Raw genomic sequence first — 20118 nt, 5'->3', positions numbered from 1 at the left:
GTTTTATTAGGATGATATATGCTGTCACATATGTTACATGAGTCCCATGTGACTCCCACCTCTATTAACAGCAGAGAGCCTGAGCCTTTTTTCTCCTGCAGGCTCTGTTATAATGTCATCTAAATAACATACATGGTCCATTATAGTGATCGGACAAATAATTTGAATGAAAGGCATTCAGATTGATCTTCCAGCTCATCTGTGGATCTTGGTGGGCAGATGTTAGAGAACAGAGAGAGATCACTAATATGCATAATCCTACCTCCTGATGTTTCTATCAAGAGGCACAGAGTGGGATGTTCGTTATACAACTAAAGCCTCACAACACAGTGTGCGGGCTCTTCCCCCAGGTTCCCTCCTAAGCCCAAAGCTTGAGGTGCATTGTTAACTAGCCTTCGGGGATATATCAAAAGGACAAGGGTTTTGTGATTTCTAATAGCCGCATCTACCTCGGCTTCTTTTTGGTCATTTTGTCGGAGGGAACAGAGCACACAGAGGGTCACTTGTGTGTCTTATTTACAAGTACTCAGATAAAAAAAAAAAAAAAAAAAACAGCAGCACTTTACATTCATAAAGAGGGGGATGGGAAGGATGTTTTCCCCACAGCCTGTAAACTGTGATGAGGTGACAAGTAACAGATGTCAAATAAGATACAACAGAACAAGAAGATCGCAGAAAAACAGGGAGTCGGCGGATGGTTATTCTGATTATTTTTTAATAAGTTGAAGATTTTAATACAATGTCACCCAGGGCCCTGAAAATAACAGACACCCTTTTTGTCTCAACAACCTGAATGCAACCTGTCCGATGCTCGGTTGCTCACGGCTCTCTCAGATGTCATGAAATGAGGAAAAAACTTGAAGTCACCTCAGTTAATTCAACAGGGACATATCTAATTAATTATGTATATTACCACATCTTCATTTCTGCAGATCCATGAAAGTTCTACAAGACAATGACATTTAATGGCAGTTCAAAAGTCTTAACAATGCAAAAAGAGTTTCTTTCTTTTTCTTTTACTTGAATTGCAAACAGTTGGATGTCCAAAACATCCCATTTTGGGTATCAATCTTTTCATAGAGTTTTGTCAGTTTTGCCCTTCGCTTTCCAAATATAGCTGGAACTTCCGTCAAAAACGCTGCTGAACACACTTCGGGCTTTTCAATGGCTTTTGCATAATAGCTCATTTCGCGTAGCATTAAAAAGCCTTAAAAGGACTTTAACACGCATCAAGTTGTCTGAACCATGTCTACATGAAAGACATGACTCTGGTTCATTTCTGGATACCAAAGCAATGATTTTAACGGACAAATAATTAAAATAAAAATCTAATTGATAGTCAGATGCCTAGTAAACCACGCAAACATTACAGACACAATCTAATCAACTTATCTGAGCAGCTGGGAGGCTTCATTTAGAGGTTACCATGGTGATACTCACAGCTTAAGGTCTGTGCAGTGAGACAGCGACTCAGCTGAGGGACCTTTGGAGAGACCTTACTACTTAAAAACCATTATTATAAAAAACTGCTATCATCTGAATTTTTCTTTAAACCAGGCACAATCAGACAGTGAAACTGAACACAGTGGTATGTTTTTATGCTTGCGCCATAAATGTAGGTTGAGTTTATATAGTCACATTTTTTTGTTCAAGCTGCATTTTAGTTCCCAAACTACAGTATGTCCTTTGCACTCAATGTATTCAGTGGTAAACATGAACAGCAGTACACAAGCATGTACTCCAGAAGAACTTAACACTGCAAACACAACAATGTGTCCATGTAAAATAAACTCGTGAGGAGTTAATTCAGGTGAGTGGAAAGCAAGATCTGCGATTGCCGTCCATCATTAGTAGAAGATCGATGCAGGAGGCAGTGCCTTGCTGCTGTATTGATCCCCCTTTAAATTCTATGTACATTGCATATGATGTTGCATATGATTGGTTTCATACGAAAAGTTTGGATTTCAGTTGTTTCATATACTATTCAGAAATTACTATCGATTAGCATGGGATTTTTGCCAAGTCATATATATATATAGCTAATTGAAACATCTTGGTTGGCATTGGGGTAAATAACCCCTGTCTTTGAACACATGATTTAAATGAGGGAGAAGTATTCCAATGAATCATTCTCACAAGAAAAATGGATGAATCTGCAGGAAGGGCCAAATGGAAGGGACCCCATTCCAAGAACGGACAGACACACGTTAGTAAACAATATATATTTTATTTCCAACAGCTTTTGCAGCAGCAGGAGGGTCCGAAGCAACAAGAATTTCAATCCGCGAGAGAGAAACAGCTTGGATATAAGAGGGGAAGGAAACCAAACAGAAAGTTAAAAGATGTCGTGCTCCTTGAAGAGATACACATGTAAACTGGACAAAACTCAGAGATACGTGCAGGGCAGGAAAGCACGATCCTGATCTGGACAGACAGTGAGCAGCTTCAGGTGCTGCTGGAGCAACGCAACCTCTCTTCGGCCACAGAGACGGACCGCACAAAGAAAAGAGGGCAAAGAAAGAGGGAGTTTGAAAAGAGGGGAATGAAAAACATAAAAAGTAGAAATGTGGGCACACAAACAGAACCAAGGGCGACAGAATTGTGGTGGTTAGTGAGAATTTCGTGTTATTCTCAACAGCAGAGAAAGAATTCACAGGGTTTTCAAAATACATAGAGACTGAAACTACACTTGGACTTAAATGAGGCCATGTATGATGTGATGATTTATGTGCACCTGCCACAGGTATGTGAGTTTAAACATGAATTATTCATTTCACTGTGAGGCAGGGCATTGTGTTACCGCAATATTCAGTGGCAAAAGGAAGAGACTTTGCACAGGAGCGCAGCAGGTGTTTGTTTGGGGGTCCGACCGAGCGCCAGAGATGCATGGGACAAATAATTTGAGATAAAATTGTAGAACTGCATTGAAAAAAAAAGCACGAACAGATTGAAGTTTTCTGCAAAACTAATTCATTCATTCACTTCCACCAGGACACACAAAAGCACACGCACACAAACACACATACCTCAAAGTTCATGCAGTGCCAGGCAGTGTCCAAATCAACGTTCTTCACAAATTGAGTTGTCCTTCCCTCTATGCAATCAAGTAGAAGCTATTTCTGGTCCAAGACACCCCAAAAGGACAACGTGGACCATGATTCCTCCATGAGGAGGAAACCAAAAACTCTCCAGGCCACTGGAAACGGATAACTGATGTGACTCGAGTTTACTAGGAATGCAACAACTATACGAATATTTAGCTATACCTGTGTAAATAATCATGAATTTGAAGTATTAATAATGATCATGGTCAAATGAGACATATTTTATTCAAGAGTTTAGTACTTGATTTTCTGAACATTTCTGCTCAACTGATAACTCATTTTTCCATGTTGTTGTTTTTTTCTTTTCTGGGAATTTGTGGTCAATTTTGAGCTTCTTTCTGAGGTGTGTGGGTGGAAGCAGCGCTGATTTTATTTACATCCTCAGGAGACCCCCCGGTGTTTTTTGAGAACAGAATTTTGGTTTATATGTTGGCGAATTTAGATCAGTGTCAGGGAGAACATTTTCTTTGATTTTTTTTTTTTGGCCATTTAGGTAGCGTGTTATGATTAGAAGGAACATGCTGGATCTTTTGGATATAAAGTCAGACTGCGATGGTTTGAATGTGTACAGAGGAGCCATGACGGATTATCGGGGTAGAAGGATGCTGAGGTTGAAACTACTAGGGCAGGAGGACCAGCGGAGGAGATTGATGGATGGAGTTAAAGAGGACATGAAATGCAGCCTCAGGGCGTCACAGGCCGGTGTCTCCCCGAGCCGGTCCCAAGCCCGGATAAATGCAGAGGGTCGTGTCAGGAAGGGCATCCGGCGTAAAACTTTTGCCAAAACCAAACATGCGAATCAATTATAATAACCAGAAGAAGATTTATGGACATCGTGATGAAGATTTATGGACATAGTGAGAAGATTTATGGGCGTAGTGAGAGAGGATATGAAGTTAGTTGGAGTGAGAGAGGAGGATACAGAGAACAGGGTTAGATGGAGAAGGTCGATTCGCCGTGACGACCCCTGAAGGAAAAAGCTGAAAGACAAAGAAGGAGAAGAAGAAGTGAAAGAGGACATGAAGTTAGTTGGTGTGAGAGAGGAGGATGCAGAGGATAGGATTAGATGGAAGCAGATGATTTGCTGTGGCGACTCCTGAGGGGGGAAAAAGAATAAGTTTGATTTTTGATTAGAATATGAGCTTTTTGCGCTGAGGTGGAAGGGCTAACCACTGCGCCACCATGCTGCCACCCGAGCTAAAATACATATCTTAATTTATTTATTTCTTAATAAATAAAAAAATAAAATAAAAAAGAAGAAGAAATGAATATCACGTGACTTGATCTTCCATGTGTCATTGACGTGGTCCGGCCTGAGTGACACTTCCTGCTCCATCTGGCTTCACGTCTCCAGCTTCCGTCAGTTTTATCCACAGCAACCCTTAACCTTCACACAACGTAATTTGACTGCCGCTTTTGGCCGCACCCTTAACGCTTCCAGAGAGGAAAAAAATAAATAAATAAATAAAATAGAAATAAATAAAAAAGGAATACACTTCAATTGGCCCCCTCTCGCAGTCGTCACCTCGGTAAACCCCGCCCACCCCTCGTCCTCCGGGGGCAGCGGGTGTATATAAACAAGCCGATCCATCTTCCCGCAGCCTTTACCCGGTAACATCACGACCGTCGCCACATCATGTCACCATCGATGAACGGCAAGTCCAATCTCGCTTTTCTGTATTATTATTATTATTCAAAAAAAATACACATTTGGCTCTTGATCTGCAGGTGATGAATGTGGTTGCTTTTGTTTGTTTGTTTGTTTGTTTTTCAAACAAACGATAACTGATAGCGATTAACCTTATCCGTGATCGAACCCGCTGGGGAAAGGGGAGCGGAAGCGAACCCCGGCCGCGTCCATGTGAGGCGGAGGAGCGCGACCCGGTCCTGCCTCGTCTGGAGGAAATGTTTATCGTGTCGTCACGATGCCGCTATTCGAGAAAAGAAAAAAAAAAAAAAAAAGAAAAACCTCCGTGATCAGACGGGCGTTGAAAAATCGGACGGGTTTCTTCGTTCCGTCGGACCGACCGCGGCTCCATCAGCCTCCGGAGAGAAAACTTCGGCGCAGCAACAGGTGGCGTCCCCCCCCCCTCCTCTCCCCTCCCCTCCTACGGGCCGACATCCGGGCGAGATGCCGAGGAGACGGACGTGGAGCCGAAGCAGGGCGTCATTCAGCACCGAGACGGTGGTCAGCTCCCACCCCGGAGCTCCCGCTCTCCTTTACCCGCGTAAAGCAGGGGGGGTTACGGCGCATCTATTACCCTGTAACACATCCTCAGGATAAATCCCCACCACGCCAGGGGCTCTGCTGCTGTTTGGAAAGTAAATAGTCGATATTTCGGTGTCTTTTAAAAAAAAAAAAAAAAAAAATCACAATTCTTTAATGCCTGGCTCTTGCAGCCATTTGGATTTTAGTAAGGGGGATATTTCCAACCCAAATCCCCACCACCACCCCCATCCCCTGCATTCGGCATTCCTCCTTTTCTGTCGTTTCCACTCATCTTCTCCCTTGTTTCCTTCCACCCTTCCTTCCTCTCAGTGAACTGTCCCCGTATTCCCATCCCCCTCTTCCACCGACTCCCAGTCTTGTTGCATAGCTACCAGCTCAGAAACATACTGGAGATGCAGGACAGTCTGTCTCTTTCGCTCTCCTTCTTCCTCCCCTTCTCTCCCTCTCTCCCAGTCCAAATGTAACTGGAAAAGGAAAGAGAAATCACCTAGTTGATGGTCTGTGATCAGATCACCATTTCCCACGTCGAACTGCAAAATGTGTACGTCCGACTGCATATTGTGCAAACCTTACAGTTCCCTCTGGCTGCATATGTTTAAGGGGGTTTATTGTAAGTGCCTTGATCCTGTCTCACCCTCCCCTCTCTCTCCATCTCTCCTTCTGTCTGTCTCTTCTCCTCCCCTCCTCCTCCTGTCTCCCTCTTTTGAGGGGAGCTGAAAGGTTGGCATTACAACAACAAAGGAAGGATGGAATGTCAACAGGCTTCAGAGAGAAATGAGTTGGGGGGGCACAGAGAAGAGGATTACATGTAGTGTTTCCGTCTCCAGCATCCAAAGTTCATAACCCCGAACCAGCGGTCAGACGCTCTGAGGTCTACATGTGTGATTCTTTAAATGAACATGGGGTATTTAACACCATTGCAACAAAGGGAACGTTCAAATGTGGGTCTGGTGATGTTACAAGGTTGTTTCCTTCTCTCTCTCTCTCTCTCTCTCTCTCTCTCTCTCCATCTCTTTTCCGCTTCTCCAGATGCTAGAAGTGGATGTGGATCTCCCATCAGGCCGGAGGGGAAGTGTTGGTAGTGCTGAGTGGAAGACTAGTGATTTTGTTGTGAAGCTGATCAAAGAACAACAAGTCCCAGTCTGCCTCTCAGCACAAGCAACGCTCTTCAGTCCACGTCAGCTTTGACCTGCAATGCTCTTAACTTCTGAGGCTGCTGGCTCAATTCATTCAGTAAATTCCAAACACTGAAATATATTTGAAAAAAAAAAAAATGCAAAAAAAACCAACAATTTAACTTACGGTTTATAACGGGCATAGTTGTAATACTCGATAGAGTTAATCGCTAGAAATCAAGTCATCAGAGACGTTCCTGAGAAAGAAACATCGCCATTTCATTTTATTATATTTCAATACACAGAAATGTACTGTAATGCTCATTTTGCACAAACAGACCATAATAACTAGTGTCACTTACTGATTTCAAATGATAATTGGTGCTATTATTTTCCACACTTTCCAATGATGCCACATATAGTGTTCAGGCATTTCAAAGCAATAAATTGCCCATGAATAAATGTGCACTTGAGCATATTTTTTGTTCTTAATTAAAAAAAAAAACAATTCTAAATTATGGAAGAATACTCCTGTGTTTCTCACACCAGCATCAATATGCATGTGTTGAGTTTAAACACAGTTACACTGCATCTATTGCTGATAATGAGACCCAAGGGAGATGATAAATACAATCTATTATGTTCTGTCCTGAATTCTTTAACTATGCTACATTTTCATATGATCTGAGGAGAGGAGGGTCGCTGCCCATAAGCCTTGTCCTTTTACACGGCAACACGGATTTTTAGGAGAATAAATACAAGTCATCCATCAGTTACAAAGATCCAAATCTCTTAATCTTGTGTTTTTAATGGCTCCCCAAGTCACTGTAATTGTCATTTTCTTGTAGTTTTGTTGTAGTGCATTGTCTTGTAGTCTCTCTGCCGTTGAATAGGGGTGTATATGTGTGTGTGTCTGTGTGTGTGTGTGTAAAGAAGGGAGGGGGTGCTGGGGGGGTCAGGGTTTTCATTATGATACCAGTTTTGGTGCTCCAGGAGGGGTCACTGTGTTAAAGATATATTTGACCTTAGTCTCAATGGATTGATTCTGTGACAGGTGTGAATTAAGAATGGAAAAAAATAAGTCAAAAACACACCGGATCCCTTCCTCTATGTACGGGGGCTGTCTTGTTTTTGCTGATGTTGTCTTTGTTGCATTTGAGTTCCAGTATTCGGTCTCCGCATGCGTTGGGTTCGTCCCGGCTCCTTTAGTTTTGACTGATATTAGCAAACAAACCTGAGTAAATATATGAAATCTAGAGTCCGTGATGAAAAATTATCTGTGGCAGATCTTTCTCCGCCACCCATGTAGAAGCTGATGCTGTATTCAGACAGATAAGGTAGTTTAAGAAAAAACATTAGAGGAGACGCACAAAAAAACACAACAATCTATCAACAATCTATTTTACATTATGTCGCTCTCAGGTTGTGTATTAATGAGGTAGACTTACTAAAATATAAAACAAAGGGATCAAAGACGATGTATACCCAGGATAAATGTTAAATATTTAAAAAGGCTGAGGCTTTAGAAATTAAAAACCAGGAATAAAACCCACCTCTTTTCTGTTGTTACCAGGATACCTGCATGAGTGAGCTGACAGGATCTTCTTTTTTTCTGCATGGCAAACAAGAAGCTGAGGACAAAAGTCAAGCCCACCTGATTAGAAATATAATGTACCTTTGCTTGATACAAAATACTACCAGGTCGACAAAAAGTGTGGCTATTTCAAATCGAACATTTGGAATTTGCAATCAAGGATGTCACCATTTTAGAGGGAGCAGCAACATGTCAGTTACATTTGAAAGACAAATCATCCGAGGGAAACCCATGGAGCATGAACGCGAAGCAAAAATCAATCACGTCGCCATCTTCTATTAATCCCGATGACAGCATTTCTCTCAGAAAGGCTCATAATGCTTTTAATTAAAATGCATCACTGCTGGTCTTATTCGCTCTCCAACCTGTAAGTTTCCAGATTGGCAGCATGCTGTTTTTTCATATATAAAACCAGGAATTGACTTGTGTTGCTAAGCAACACAAAAGAGTCAAGTGGATTTGTTCACTGGCCAATAGAAATAATGACAAACTTTCAAGGTTTTTGTAGAAGGTCCTGAAATAATGTCACTCGGAGGAGAAAATGAGGAATTTCTGATTTATCCTTTATATACACTCATGCACTCACATGCCTTTTCTAGATGAAAGTGAGCTGTCTAACAACACTGTCCTGCAACGAAAGCTCTCCGAATAAAGACAGTAATGTTCGGTTTTCAACGATTCCAATGGTGACAGAAAGCTGTAATTGCTCGTGTCATCATCTGCGCCGGATTACATCGAGGTGTTCTTGGTATTCAAAACATCCCATTTGTGTCAGTGAGGCTGGCCAAAATACTGTGAATATTTCTCATGCAAGAAAAAACTACAATCTCAAGGCAGGTGAAGTATATCATTGCCACTCTTAGTCTGGCATTGCCCTTAAACTGATTCAAGAAAGATTTAATTTAAGAGAATGCGGAATAGGTAGATGCCTTCAAATGTGGGGATCTGGTTATAGACGTTTGGACACCGGAGCGGAAAACGACTTGAATAAAAAATGTATACAATGTCTGCTCCTGTATACATTATCTCCAGGATACTCTGGAGTAAGTCAGTGACTACTGTAGTGTATTGTTTTTCACTCCTAACCTTTCCAGCTGTTTCAATAAAATAAAGTAAAAACTGCCATTTTGGGTGTCAGGGTGGCTGCTTTCACCAGAGCATCCCTCTTTTATTCCCGTCTTCTTTTTTGACAACTCTAAAGTCAATCATCAGGTGGTTGTCATGGGGCAAAAACTCATAAAATGAAATGTGTTTACTTGTCATGAGTCAAACCCCCTAAAACACAGAGTGCCTTCCGTAAAGTTTATAGGAATAGCTCACTATAAAGTAAAAGGTCAGTCATTGGGACTTTACTTCACAAAACACTCCTGGATTTTAAGCGGAAACCAGTTTACAGTCAAAAATGTGGAAAAAATAGAAAAAGAAAAACAGAATAAATGCATCTATTCTGCTTGTTCGACATTATCTCTTACCCCCAAAGTCCAGACGTGTGCAGTCAATGGGAAAGGAATGACAACATCATTTTTTACTGTAGTGTAGCCAGAGCTGTGAGCACGCGTGCAGATCTCCTTAGATCTCTTTGAGCGCCTCTGGCAATTGTTTCATTACTTTATTACTATTCATAGAATACCATTCTTCCCATTTTATAGGAATATGCTGCAGATTTCAATGAAATTCCAGGAGTGTTTTGAAAAACAAAAAAAAAAAATCCTCAGCATAGGGGTAAGTAGGTAATGACTGGTTTATTGTAATCCAGGGAACAAAATCAGGTATTCATTTCAGCAGAAATATTTGGATTTCGTCAGACAACCCCGGCTGCCGGTTTGAAATGTTGGATTTTTTGCGATTGTAAAGATTATCTTTTTAAATTAGAGTCAAGATTCATGTCAGATGCACAATGTCACATTGGTACTTACTTTTAACTTTGAAGAGTTTTAACATTCCAGATGACTGGATCTTTTTTTCACATGACGGTACAGTATAGCTATTAGATTTGAGATTTTGACTAATATTAAAAAAAAAGTCCTGAAACGTCACGTTGCATTTTAGTCCTCAATTAACAATCTCTATATGTCACTGTTGAGGTACAGGGAGTAAACTATGTATGCAAAACATAATCTGATTAAATACATTTCACACTGGACTGTCTACACGATATTAACACAGAGCATCATTCCAATGAGGGAAATGGTATTAACTGAATAATTTGTCAGTCAACCTTAAAGCTCATTTTGTCCCAGCAGCATTCATGACCTACCTGAGTATCCACCCACATATAATCAGCAAATGTGCCTTTTTTAGTATTTGATTATTCAAATCACATAAAATGCGTCGTCCACATTTTGAAGGGAATGGCTCCAAATGAATCACATAAGTATATTTGATGTGTCAAACAGGAAGGGAGAATTCCCTCGATGATCAGTTTTATACTTAATGTGTTTTCGATCACACCCTCAAACTGACCCCTTTGTTAAATTTCACCGCTGTTTTTTGGACTTTTGTTTGTTCCTCAAACTCAGCGGTCTTTGCCTCAATGCGGAAATTCGAAATTTAATTTAAGAAAAGATTTGCCCTTTGGTAGAAGCCACAGCTGCTACACACCACGATGTGCACGAAGGTGTTGGTTGTGTGGCTCGCGGGTTTGATTTACTGTCAGTCTACACACTCCCACACGAATCACAAACAGAACACCACAACTAAATGGTTTCTGCACTATTCGGATGGAGAGGAACAAAGCGTGGCCTTTTCCGAAGCCCAATAGAAGTTAACAGGTCTGCCGAACACTTCGACCGGCCGATGGACCCCTACACACCTTTGCACGCACCATGGCCGGGACTGCAGGGTCCTTATTTGACTGGTCCTGACTGATCTGAAAAGAGCCAAGCAGATGGTTTAATGAGGAAAATAAAACGGCAGAGCTCAGCGTCGGATGTGTAAAAGGAAATGCACAACAAGCGACAAAATAAATCAAACACATTCTCAAGGGCACAGGCCATGTGCAACACGTGTACTCCATTGTTAGTATCTGGGCACGCAGCCTGGTGTGAGGGTATGCCAACTGTTCAACTGTGCTTGTAATGGCACCTCGGAGTGACTCTGCAGGAGGGACGGGCAGTCAGCGCAGGTCCGCATGTGTGGTCAGGAAAAGGGGATCAGAGGAAGACATGTCGGCTCATCAAAGCTGCAGCTGACATTTGATGGCTTGCGGCCTTGTTAAGGATTTAAGGCAGAGCCTGCAACATGTGGCAGATTGTGCTTTTTGAAGAAATAATCACAAATATCATTGCAGGCTCGCCCCTGATGTTTAATGACATTGACCGAAAAAATAAAGTAGCAGTACAATTTAAAATCAAATCGGACTAATTAGTGAATCTCCGGTCCTTGATTGCTTCTCTCAAATTTACAAAAAAAAGCAAACCACTCTTTGCGTAAAAAGTAAGGATATATTCTTTTCACCTTTTGGTGCGCAAACACGAATATGTTAACATTATGCCTGCAAGAAGTTTGTTTTTCTGTGAAATGAAACCGATGTTCAGATCCTGAGCAGCCAATGCGTTAATAAACAGCTTATGTTCCTCTGATTTACTTGGCCTTTAAATACAGATGCTAATCAGGAGCCTGATTTAAATGGGTTTCAAGGAAAGGAAAGCGGACCAAGAGGGAAATGTTAAGTTACATTTTATGCTGGAAGTCACTTTCTTTTTGACCATGCCAGCCACTGACATGGCCCTGAGCATTGCTGTGATTTTGCTAGTCAGAACGGTTATGTAATTGTGTATGCCGGAGTTTTTCCTTAAGGGGCAAATACTTTGACCTGGTCTGACATGAAATTCGGCTTGAAGATCCACGAATCCCTGGGAAGAATTCCAATGACTTTGGTCATTCTGGCCTTATTAATAAGCTCCATTAGGCGGTTAAATGTTTGTGCTTTTTGAGTGAGATGTCTCAACAATGAATGACCTTTATTACATTCCTCACACACCATTAGTGGATAATATACACCATTAGTGGATAATATACATTTAACCTCATGCTTTGTTGTAGCGTTGGGGGAGGGGGGAGTAATTGCAATTGTTTGTATGCTATCATCAAAAGTTAACATGGTAAGCATGTTAACATTTTGGACATTATATACTCACATCAGTATTTAGCCGCAGGCACACACAAGGGTATATTTTTTGCTTTTGGTGAATTTGTTTTAAATGGATATTAGCATAAATATCTGAAATTGTAATTTCACAGCATAATTTAAAATATACTTCTTTTAAACGCTTACTCTTTGGAAAAGAAAATTGTACTGCATTGGAGAAATATTTGTCAACAAAACAACAAATGTTTCCAGTGGATCAGGAACCACAGTCCATTCTGAAAGCCAAAGGCTAAATAAATATTTATGATTTTAGCATTTAATATTCTGGGGCCTTCATAAAATTGTTCATGTTATGTCATTACTCAACTGCAAAAATCGTCATAATGCTACTATAATTAATATGTTTTTAGCCCATTTTGTTAAAATTTGTTTAACTAAACAGCAGGACCCAACTCCCCAAACTGCTTTAATATGAGTGCTCCAGTAGGCCGCTGTCATACCTCTTTGCTTAATTGTGCTTTATATTACCTGAAAATCCAATATATGTGCTGTACTTTTTGTACCAAATACAACCATAGCAAAGACAGTAAAAAAAAAAAAAGTGGAAATGAAAATAATGTTCAAACGTCTTTTGAGTTCTTAAAAATGATTTCAGATTATATTTACAGGAAAAAAAAACATTTAGGGTCACGATTAACAATATACTGAGGCCTGAATATATCATGTCACATCATTCAGTTTTGGCAAATGAGAAAGTCTTCGGTTTAAAGTACTAAACAAAGTTGGCCAATTTTAACGACATAAATAGTAAGTAGCACAAACATAGTTGAAACAACTTGACAAACATCATTATTGATATATTATAGAGTAGAAAACTTGCAGTTTACATAATGAAACAGAAATATGATACAATACTTTTTCATGTTCTATGGATGCAGTGAGACTCAAGTTAGGTCCCATCAACGCCTATTCACTTCGGCTGAAATCTAAGATTACCGTGATTGTAAAAATCAGCACATTGGTCAAATGAATATTACCTTTATATTCAACAAACTGAGGCCTACCCAGTGACACACATAAAGCACAAGAGACAAGTCTTTGCCAAAATGTTACCAGCAGCACAGCCAGATAATCCAGATGAAATAAATAGCACAGGCTTATAAAAGTGAAATGGCATAAAACACAGAGGTATCCATAAGAAACCTGATTCACCTACTTGTGTGTTGCTTACAAAAAGTATGAATTTGGAGTTGAAAGTTGGACTATACAAGTATCATTTAACATCTCGCTCTGTTTCATCTGGGCTATACAACTGGTCTCAGACCATCTTTTTTATTTACATTTGGAGAGGATCTTTTAGTCAAACACCAAGGTTAACTTACAGAAAAATCAAAAGCTTTGAGGTTTCATAACATGAGTGACAATAAAGCTCCTGAGGCCAGGAAAATAAAAAACGTAATGAGACAAGGCTCTTGGTCTCATTGAAGAACAAACAAAAAATTCTGTAACACTATGACGGGTAAAGACAGCTCGGACAAAGGCGAGCCATCAGCTGTGGACGAGGGCGGACAGTCAGTACTAGGTGGTCTTCACCAGGTCGTAGACGTGAATGTGGACATCATCGTCATATTTGATGTAGTACACCGTGGGCTTGGCCGGAACCTGGTAGATGACCAAGCCAGTCCTCTTCAGACCGTTGTCCGTGACATACTCCACCTGTTTACCCACAAGGCTCTCTGGCTCTTCTCCTGGCTTCCTGTCAGCTGGAAGCAGGTGTTTGTTCTCTGAATCAGATACAGACAGAAGGTAAGCAGAGACACATTTGTACAATAGTGGGTTAATTTTTAATCCAAACTTTAAAGAGCCACAAAAAACACTGAGCCTAAATATCGTCTACAACACTGTGAACTGTCTGCTTCATAAAGTAACACAAAGCAAATCAGAAATGCAAAAAAATAAGAATGGTAACTGATTTATCTTTCTTCACCTGTGCAGCGGATAAACAATAACAACCTATGGGGTCAAATCTCAGACTCTCTGCCGATCACTGGCAAGCTTTTTTTTTTCAGGGTTGTACAAATGGGGTTGTACAGCTTGGGCAACACATGAAGTTTAAACCTGGGAAGCCACCCGGTACTATTAATAATGTACATTTATCAGACAAATTCCATTCACCTTAAGTATATTGTCATTTTGTTGATTTGCTTTATATGTGGTATCTGTTGAGTCTGTCCATCCTGGGAGAGGTACCGCTCCTCTGACAGTCTTCACAAGTTATCTTCCTATTTTTTTTATCCATGTTGAAATGTTCTTAGGAGATTTTCCGCAATCAAATCATAGGTCTGGCAATAGGAGACTGCAAATGGCCTTTGAAGGAAACTGTGATTTTCAGCTATATAAATAAAAACTGACTTGACCAAGCAAGCTTGTGATCTGTGACACTGACCTCAGCCAAATAGTTTCCTTGTGATTTTCCTTAACAATCAGAAATGTCTGGAAGCTCATTTCCGTTATTGCAATTAACATTTACATTCATTTCCACTGTGTTCAGTCTCTCTTCGGGTTTATATGACCAACATGCTACTTTCAACAGTTCAGTGTTATAGTAAGCTGGTAAATTATGTGGCGAGAGAGCTGTGGGCTAAAACGCCAACACCACATTGACCGCACTTCCTACTTCGGAAGAGGAAACCCACTCTCACATATGAATACGTTTGATCAACCCTGCATGCATTTTGGGAAAGACTTGAGGGCATAAACACAGAACAGTTTGCCATCTGTTTCCCTATTTTATACAAATGCCAGTCATCATAAAATCAGTAAATCATTGAGCAGCAAGGTAATGAATGACAAGTCCTATCACTCTTCTTTCCACAGTGAAATTTTCATTCTTTTCTCTTTCTCCGTATTTAATTATAAAGTGCCTTATTTGCATACTTGTACATATAATTTGATAAAGCCTGTGATATGAACACTATCTTCAATATTAACACAAAGTTTCATAGATATGTTAATTTTTACCAGAGTCATTCGGAGACTCCTAGTGTTATTCTAGTCGAATCAAAATATAAAAAAATAAAAAAAACATTAAAAAAAAAAAAAAAAAAGAGGGTGAGGATAGACATTAGGGGCTTAAATGTTGAATATGTCTACTTATGTGGATTATTTCTTTCTTGCAGCATGATGTAGGAAGCAGTAGGGGTTTTACTGCAAAGGAACAATTAGCTTTGCAATCCCTACCTGACTCAGGCAGAACACGAAGATCTCCATCCTTATAATCATCCCACAGCTGGTACATGTATAGCACTGGGTCCTTCTCGTAGGTGATGTAATACCAATGGGTCATGATGGGGGCTCGGGACAGTACCATGCCTCGCCACTCATTTTTTTCACCATCCTCCTTCTCAAACAGATGCTCCACCGCCCGGCCTACTAGCTCCTCTGCCCCAGGAGGCACCTTGATCTTATTATTCACTGCATGAAGGACAAGACACTTTGATGGGCCTGTTAACCTGAATATTTTATAGATCCCAAGTGACGTAGTACATAAAGACATTAGCATATGATCTAAATATGCAAACAAAGCACCATGAGCTGGTATTTTATGCAGTGACCCTGGACATTTTGAGTTTCAGCCTAGTTCACATTAGCCTGAAAAATAACATGGGTTGAAAAATATAAAATGGAAAGACTAATTTCAGCTGCAAGTGATTTCTTTGACAACAATTACAACAAAGTTGCATGTAATGTTGCCCACACTGCACAAAGTGTTACTGGCAACAAGACAACAGTAAATCAACAAAGTTATCTGGCATCTGGCGAGTATTGTCATTTAACAATTGATGTAAAAATGTGACATGGATTTAATGACACTCACCAACTTTCTCCGCTAACACTTGGAGGTTGGATACACGGTTGTCTTTGAACAGCTCAATACCATAAACGCAGTCAAAGCCATCATATTTGACCATGTAGAGGGAGGTGTTGACAGTGAGTCGCTCCAAAACTGTGCCTTTCCACTTAGTCACATTACCCTTCTCCCTCCAGGTGTGCTGGATTCTGCGGCCCAGAAGGTTATCAGGGTCTGGGCTGAGGGTCGATGCTGAGCTTTCACTCAACTCTTCGCTGCTACGCTTCCTGTGAGGAAAATGTTGGGAGCACATGTTGGATACAGTTGGATAACACTTTTTGACATAATAAGCTTTTCAATCAATATTAGCTCTGGAAGGATCCTACAGCTCTCTGAACAGACTGGGTCAAATATCTTGATTACTCCTGAAGAGCTGATCAGCACCAAACATGCTGCCTTTTTGTGTTAATTCTACTCTACTATGGATAAAAGGATGTTATACATCTCATTTACAATTTTTTACCCTATGATATGGAAAAAAAAACGTGTAGCACTCTTTGCAAATATTTCTGATATCAAATTGTTTCTTTCCTTCTTGCAAATGAAAGCTTTCTCCTCCAGAAATGTCTCCTGTGCACCCAATGGTGTGAGCATGTGACACACATTAATATTCTCAACTGTCATGCTATCAGGAAATGAGTGTCTAAACTTGAAAGTGCTGCAGTTAATCTCCGACTTGTGTCATATCTTTTTATGAATGAATTGTTAGGGACTCCTAACACATTATCATAATTAACACAGAATAGATCATTCATAAATTCAGTCTAATTACATGTTGTAAAAAGGCAAACTAAAACCTGAGTGTGTCATTTATTCAGCCACGCCTGTTTGAAGCCTTCAATGTCAGTAGCATCAGGGAGGAGCCTCACTATATCATAAATCAATCACTGAAATTAAGACTGTCTGGAGATAGTGCTGGCTGAGGCAAAAAGGAAGGGGGTTGGTTCAATTGTTATCTTTAATTCCAATACAGCTGCACATTTTGTCTTATTCAAGGCACTATTTCCTTGTAACATTTGCCTCTGATGGAAAACCAGGGTGGTGGGATGAAGTGCTTCATGGTGGGAAAGTAAAACTGCATTTTTTTTTTGTATCCATGGAAACAACATCTTGACAGGGACTACATTTTGATTATCTTTGCTTTTCATTAAGTGTTTGTTACTGTTCTTGGTTCTTTTACCTTACTTGATTACCACTAACATCACTGAGCGCTTAAACTATGACTGTTTAGAGTTAATAAGTGCATCGCTAGCAAGTCTGACATTTGTAAGACCAGGATGACAGTGGTGTATAAAACTTAATGTAAACATAAATATAAACGAAATATAAAAATGAGAAGATACGCAACACATGCACACATGCATTACGCTGTTTGGCCATAAATAGGTTTTGGGTCGCACATCTCGTGACTTTTCTTTTTTTTTTTCTTTTTAATTCTTCAGTGTGACATATATTAATCTAAAGGGTTTTGTTCATCCCAGTAATGTGGCTTTGTACAATTTCATGGAAATACTATGAATACAAACAGCTTTTTATGGGGACATTGGAGACCATTCAACAATAAATCTGCCACTCTCTCAAAAGTGAGAATCAACAGAGGATACTAAGGTGAAACAGTGATTTTCAAACGACTGTCTTGTATGTTATTTATTCCCCCACAGCTGCAAAGTATGTCAAGGAAAAATATCAATTTCTACTTATGAAATTAAATAAAGTTGTGGGTTTGGAATTCCCGGTCTCTTTATTGCTGCAAAAAATGCAATTGTGAAGCAGACAGACTGACAAACCTAATAAAAGTGACGTTATAAATACTTCATCCAACTAGTGCCTGAAAGCTCAACTGGTATTTGCAACACACACACACACACACACACACACACACACACACATACACATACACACACGCACACACACACACACACAGATTTCAACGAACTGGCAAAATACTAAACAGCATTGAAGATGCAATTGATATTAAAATGCGTAGCCTTTAGCTATGGTATGGTAACACAATGTGATAATATCAAACAACAATGCAGTTTTATCTAATTCAGAATGATTAAAAAAACGTTACATTGAATTTGAGAAATTAACATTTACATGTTCTTTTCCTATATCAAAAATGCTTGCGTACACAAGACATAAAATATATACGTACAGCGATTCTGAACATTGTTAGCAACTCTTCAAACTTTAAACAGGAGAAGTTACTTTTTATTTCTCTTTAAAAAAAATTTTGAGAAACCTAACCCTTACTGAAAGGATGTACAATTGTTTGTTTTCCTGATTCTGGTCTGCAACAATTTGTTAACACAGCACAATACTGCTGTGCTGTGCTGTGCAGCTGGACCACACATGAAATCTTCTTAAGTGGGTTTCATCATAACATTTACTTGGATTTCTTACCTGCCCCGTTTCTTTGACATGTTTCCATAAATTCACACAGTCCTGCGTGACACATAGAAAATTCAAGTTAGTGATTATAACAAAACGATCTGACACATCACGCAATATTTCCATGACTTTTTCTGTTGAAACTCCAATTAATCTGCTGCCTTGAGCTCAATCAACCACTCATGCAAATTAGCCAACAGACCCCAAGTGCCGGATGTAAACATAACCCACACAAGCCAAATGCTAAAGCTAACCGTAATAGCTTAATGCTAAAGAGACTACACGTTTGATACATAAACATCTTTATAAATAGCTAACGCCGTGTGGCTAATAAATGTTAAACTTCAAAAAGCCTAGTGTTAGCTGAATAAATGTGAATGCTTTGTCTGAAATATATCACAAGAATATGTCTACAACTGGAACCAGTCAGCGTCAGTAGATTCCCCCACTCACTGTTTATGTGAAGTGACTAACAATTCGAAGAACCTGGCTGCTGCATTTCTACACATAAGCTAACTGAACAAAAGGAAATGCATCGCCATGTAAGCGCTGATTTTGCACCCGGGCTGTAGCTTTAATGTTTCCCAGTAAAATATAAAACTGACCCTTAGAAATCCATAGACTGTTTTAATGTTCACATCGAACTCTATAGGAAGGACCCGGGAGAATACGCTGTTTGCCCTACCTGATCAATAATTTCACATGCGTTTGTCTTTGCAAAGCAGATTCCACCACCTAACGTAGGCTAGATACACGGAAATGATCCCTATGTGCGGACTACAACTACCAGGAAGCGCGAAAAAGTATCAGTGCATTATGGGGCTTGTAGTCCGCATTTTAATGCACCTAAACATGATTTTACCACTCTAATACCACAGCACCCGAACAACTTAAGCATTATATATATGTATGTATTTACAAATATGAAAAATTATGATTATGTAACTCTTCTACGCATATATGCGTATACATTTACGTTGCAGTGATATGCACAGGAACATAAAAAATAGAATTGTGATAATAATTTTGGAAAATAATTAGTTTTAAATTTTTTTTTTTTCTTTAAATATGCATTTAATAAGGGGTTACTGTTACCAATAAATGTGGTATGAAATTTGAGGGGAAAAGTTTAAAGGTTAGGACAAGCCTCTGACGGTGGTTCCTGTGAATTTACCTGCGTCACAATTATACACGATTTTATTTGTTTGCAGTTCTGTGGCTCGGATTTCAAATCTGATCAACAAATTATATATTTTTGATAATCATCAAAACGTTAATGGACAGAAAACTGATATTCATGGAAGACACAGTGAAGCATACGTCTTTACGTATACATTCATGTCATATTGTGTGTGTGTGTGTGTGTGTGTGTGTGTGTGTGTGTGTGTGTGTGTGTGTGTGTGTGTGTGTGTGTGTGTGTGTGTGTGTGTGTGTGTCACCGAGGACACTGGGTGAACGTAGGAAGGTGGGCGATTCAAATTTCACATTTCACTTTTTCACCACAAGATGTCACACTACACACAAATTCACTGCCATTGACGTTGTGCGATTACAACTGACTGGCTGACACTGGGAGAGTAAAAGATGCAGTAACAAAAAGCATCTTTTTGGAAGACAAAGTGTTACTTTATTAATTACGGTTGTATGATTCACGAGTGTCATCGATTTAACTAATTTGGTT

The 20118-nt window shown here is 39.8% G+C and overlaps 1 protein-coding gene across 1 annotated transcript; it reads right to left on the bottom strand.

The window, feature by feature from the left end:
• Positions 1-11986: 11986 nt before the first annotated feature.
• On the bottom strand, positions 11987-19215 carry LOC147218977 (spindlin-Z-like). Its single transcript, XM_086173000.1, has 5 exons — positions 19123-19215; positions 18450-18491; positions 16011-16270; positions 15374-15607; positions 11987-13917 (listed from the first exon to the last, which is right to left on the bottom strand). Exons 2-5 carry the CDS (start codon positions 18467-18469, stop codon positions 13712-13714), a joined length of 720 nt encoding a protein of 239 aa, XP_086029126.1. The 5' UTR covers positions 18470-18491; positions 19123-19215; the 3' UTR covers positions 11987-13711.
• Between the last annotated feature and the right edge of the window lie 903 nt (positions 19216-20118).

This window comes from Fistularia commersonii, chromosome 25, assembly GCF_037954325.1.
Source record: "Fistularia commersonii isolate RoL2024-O1a breed Wild chromosome 25, RoL_Fcom_v1.0, whole genome shotgun sequence".
NCBI classification, from domain to species: domain Eukaryota; kingdom Metazoa; phylum Chordata; class Actinopteri; order Syngnathiformes; family Fistulariidae; genus Fistularia; species Fistularia commersonii.
This window is presented reverse-complemented; position numbering and strand designations above follow the sequence as displayed.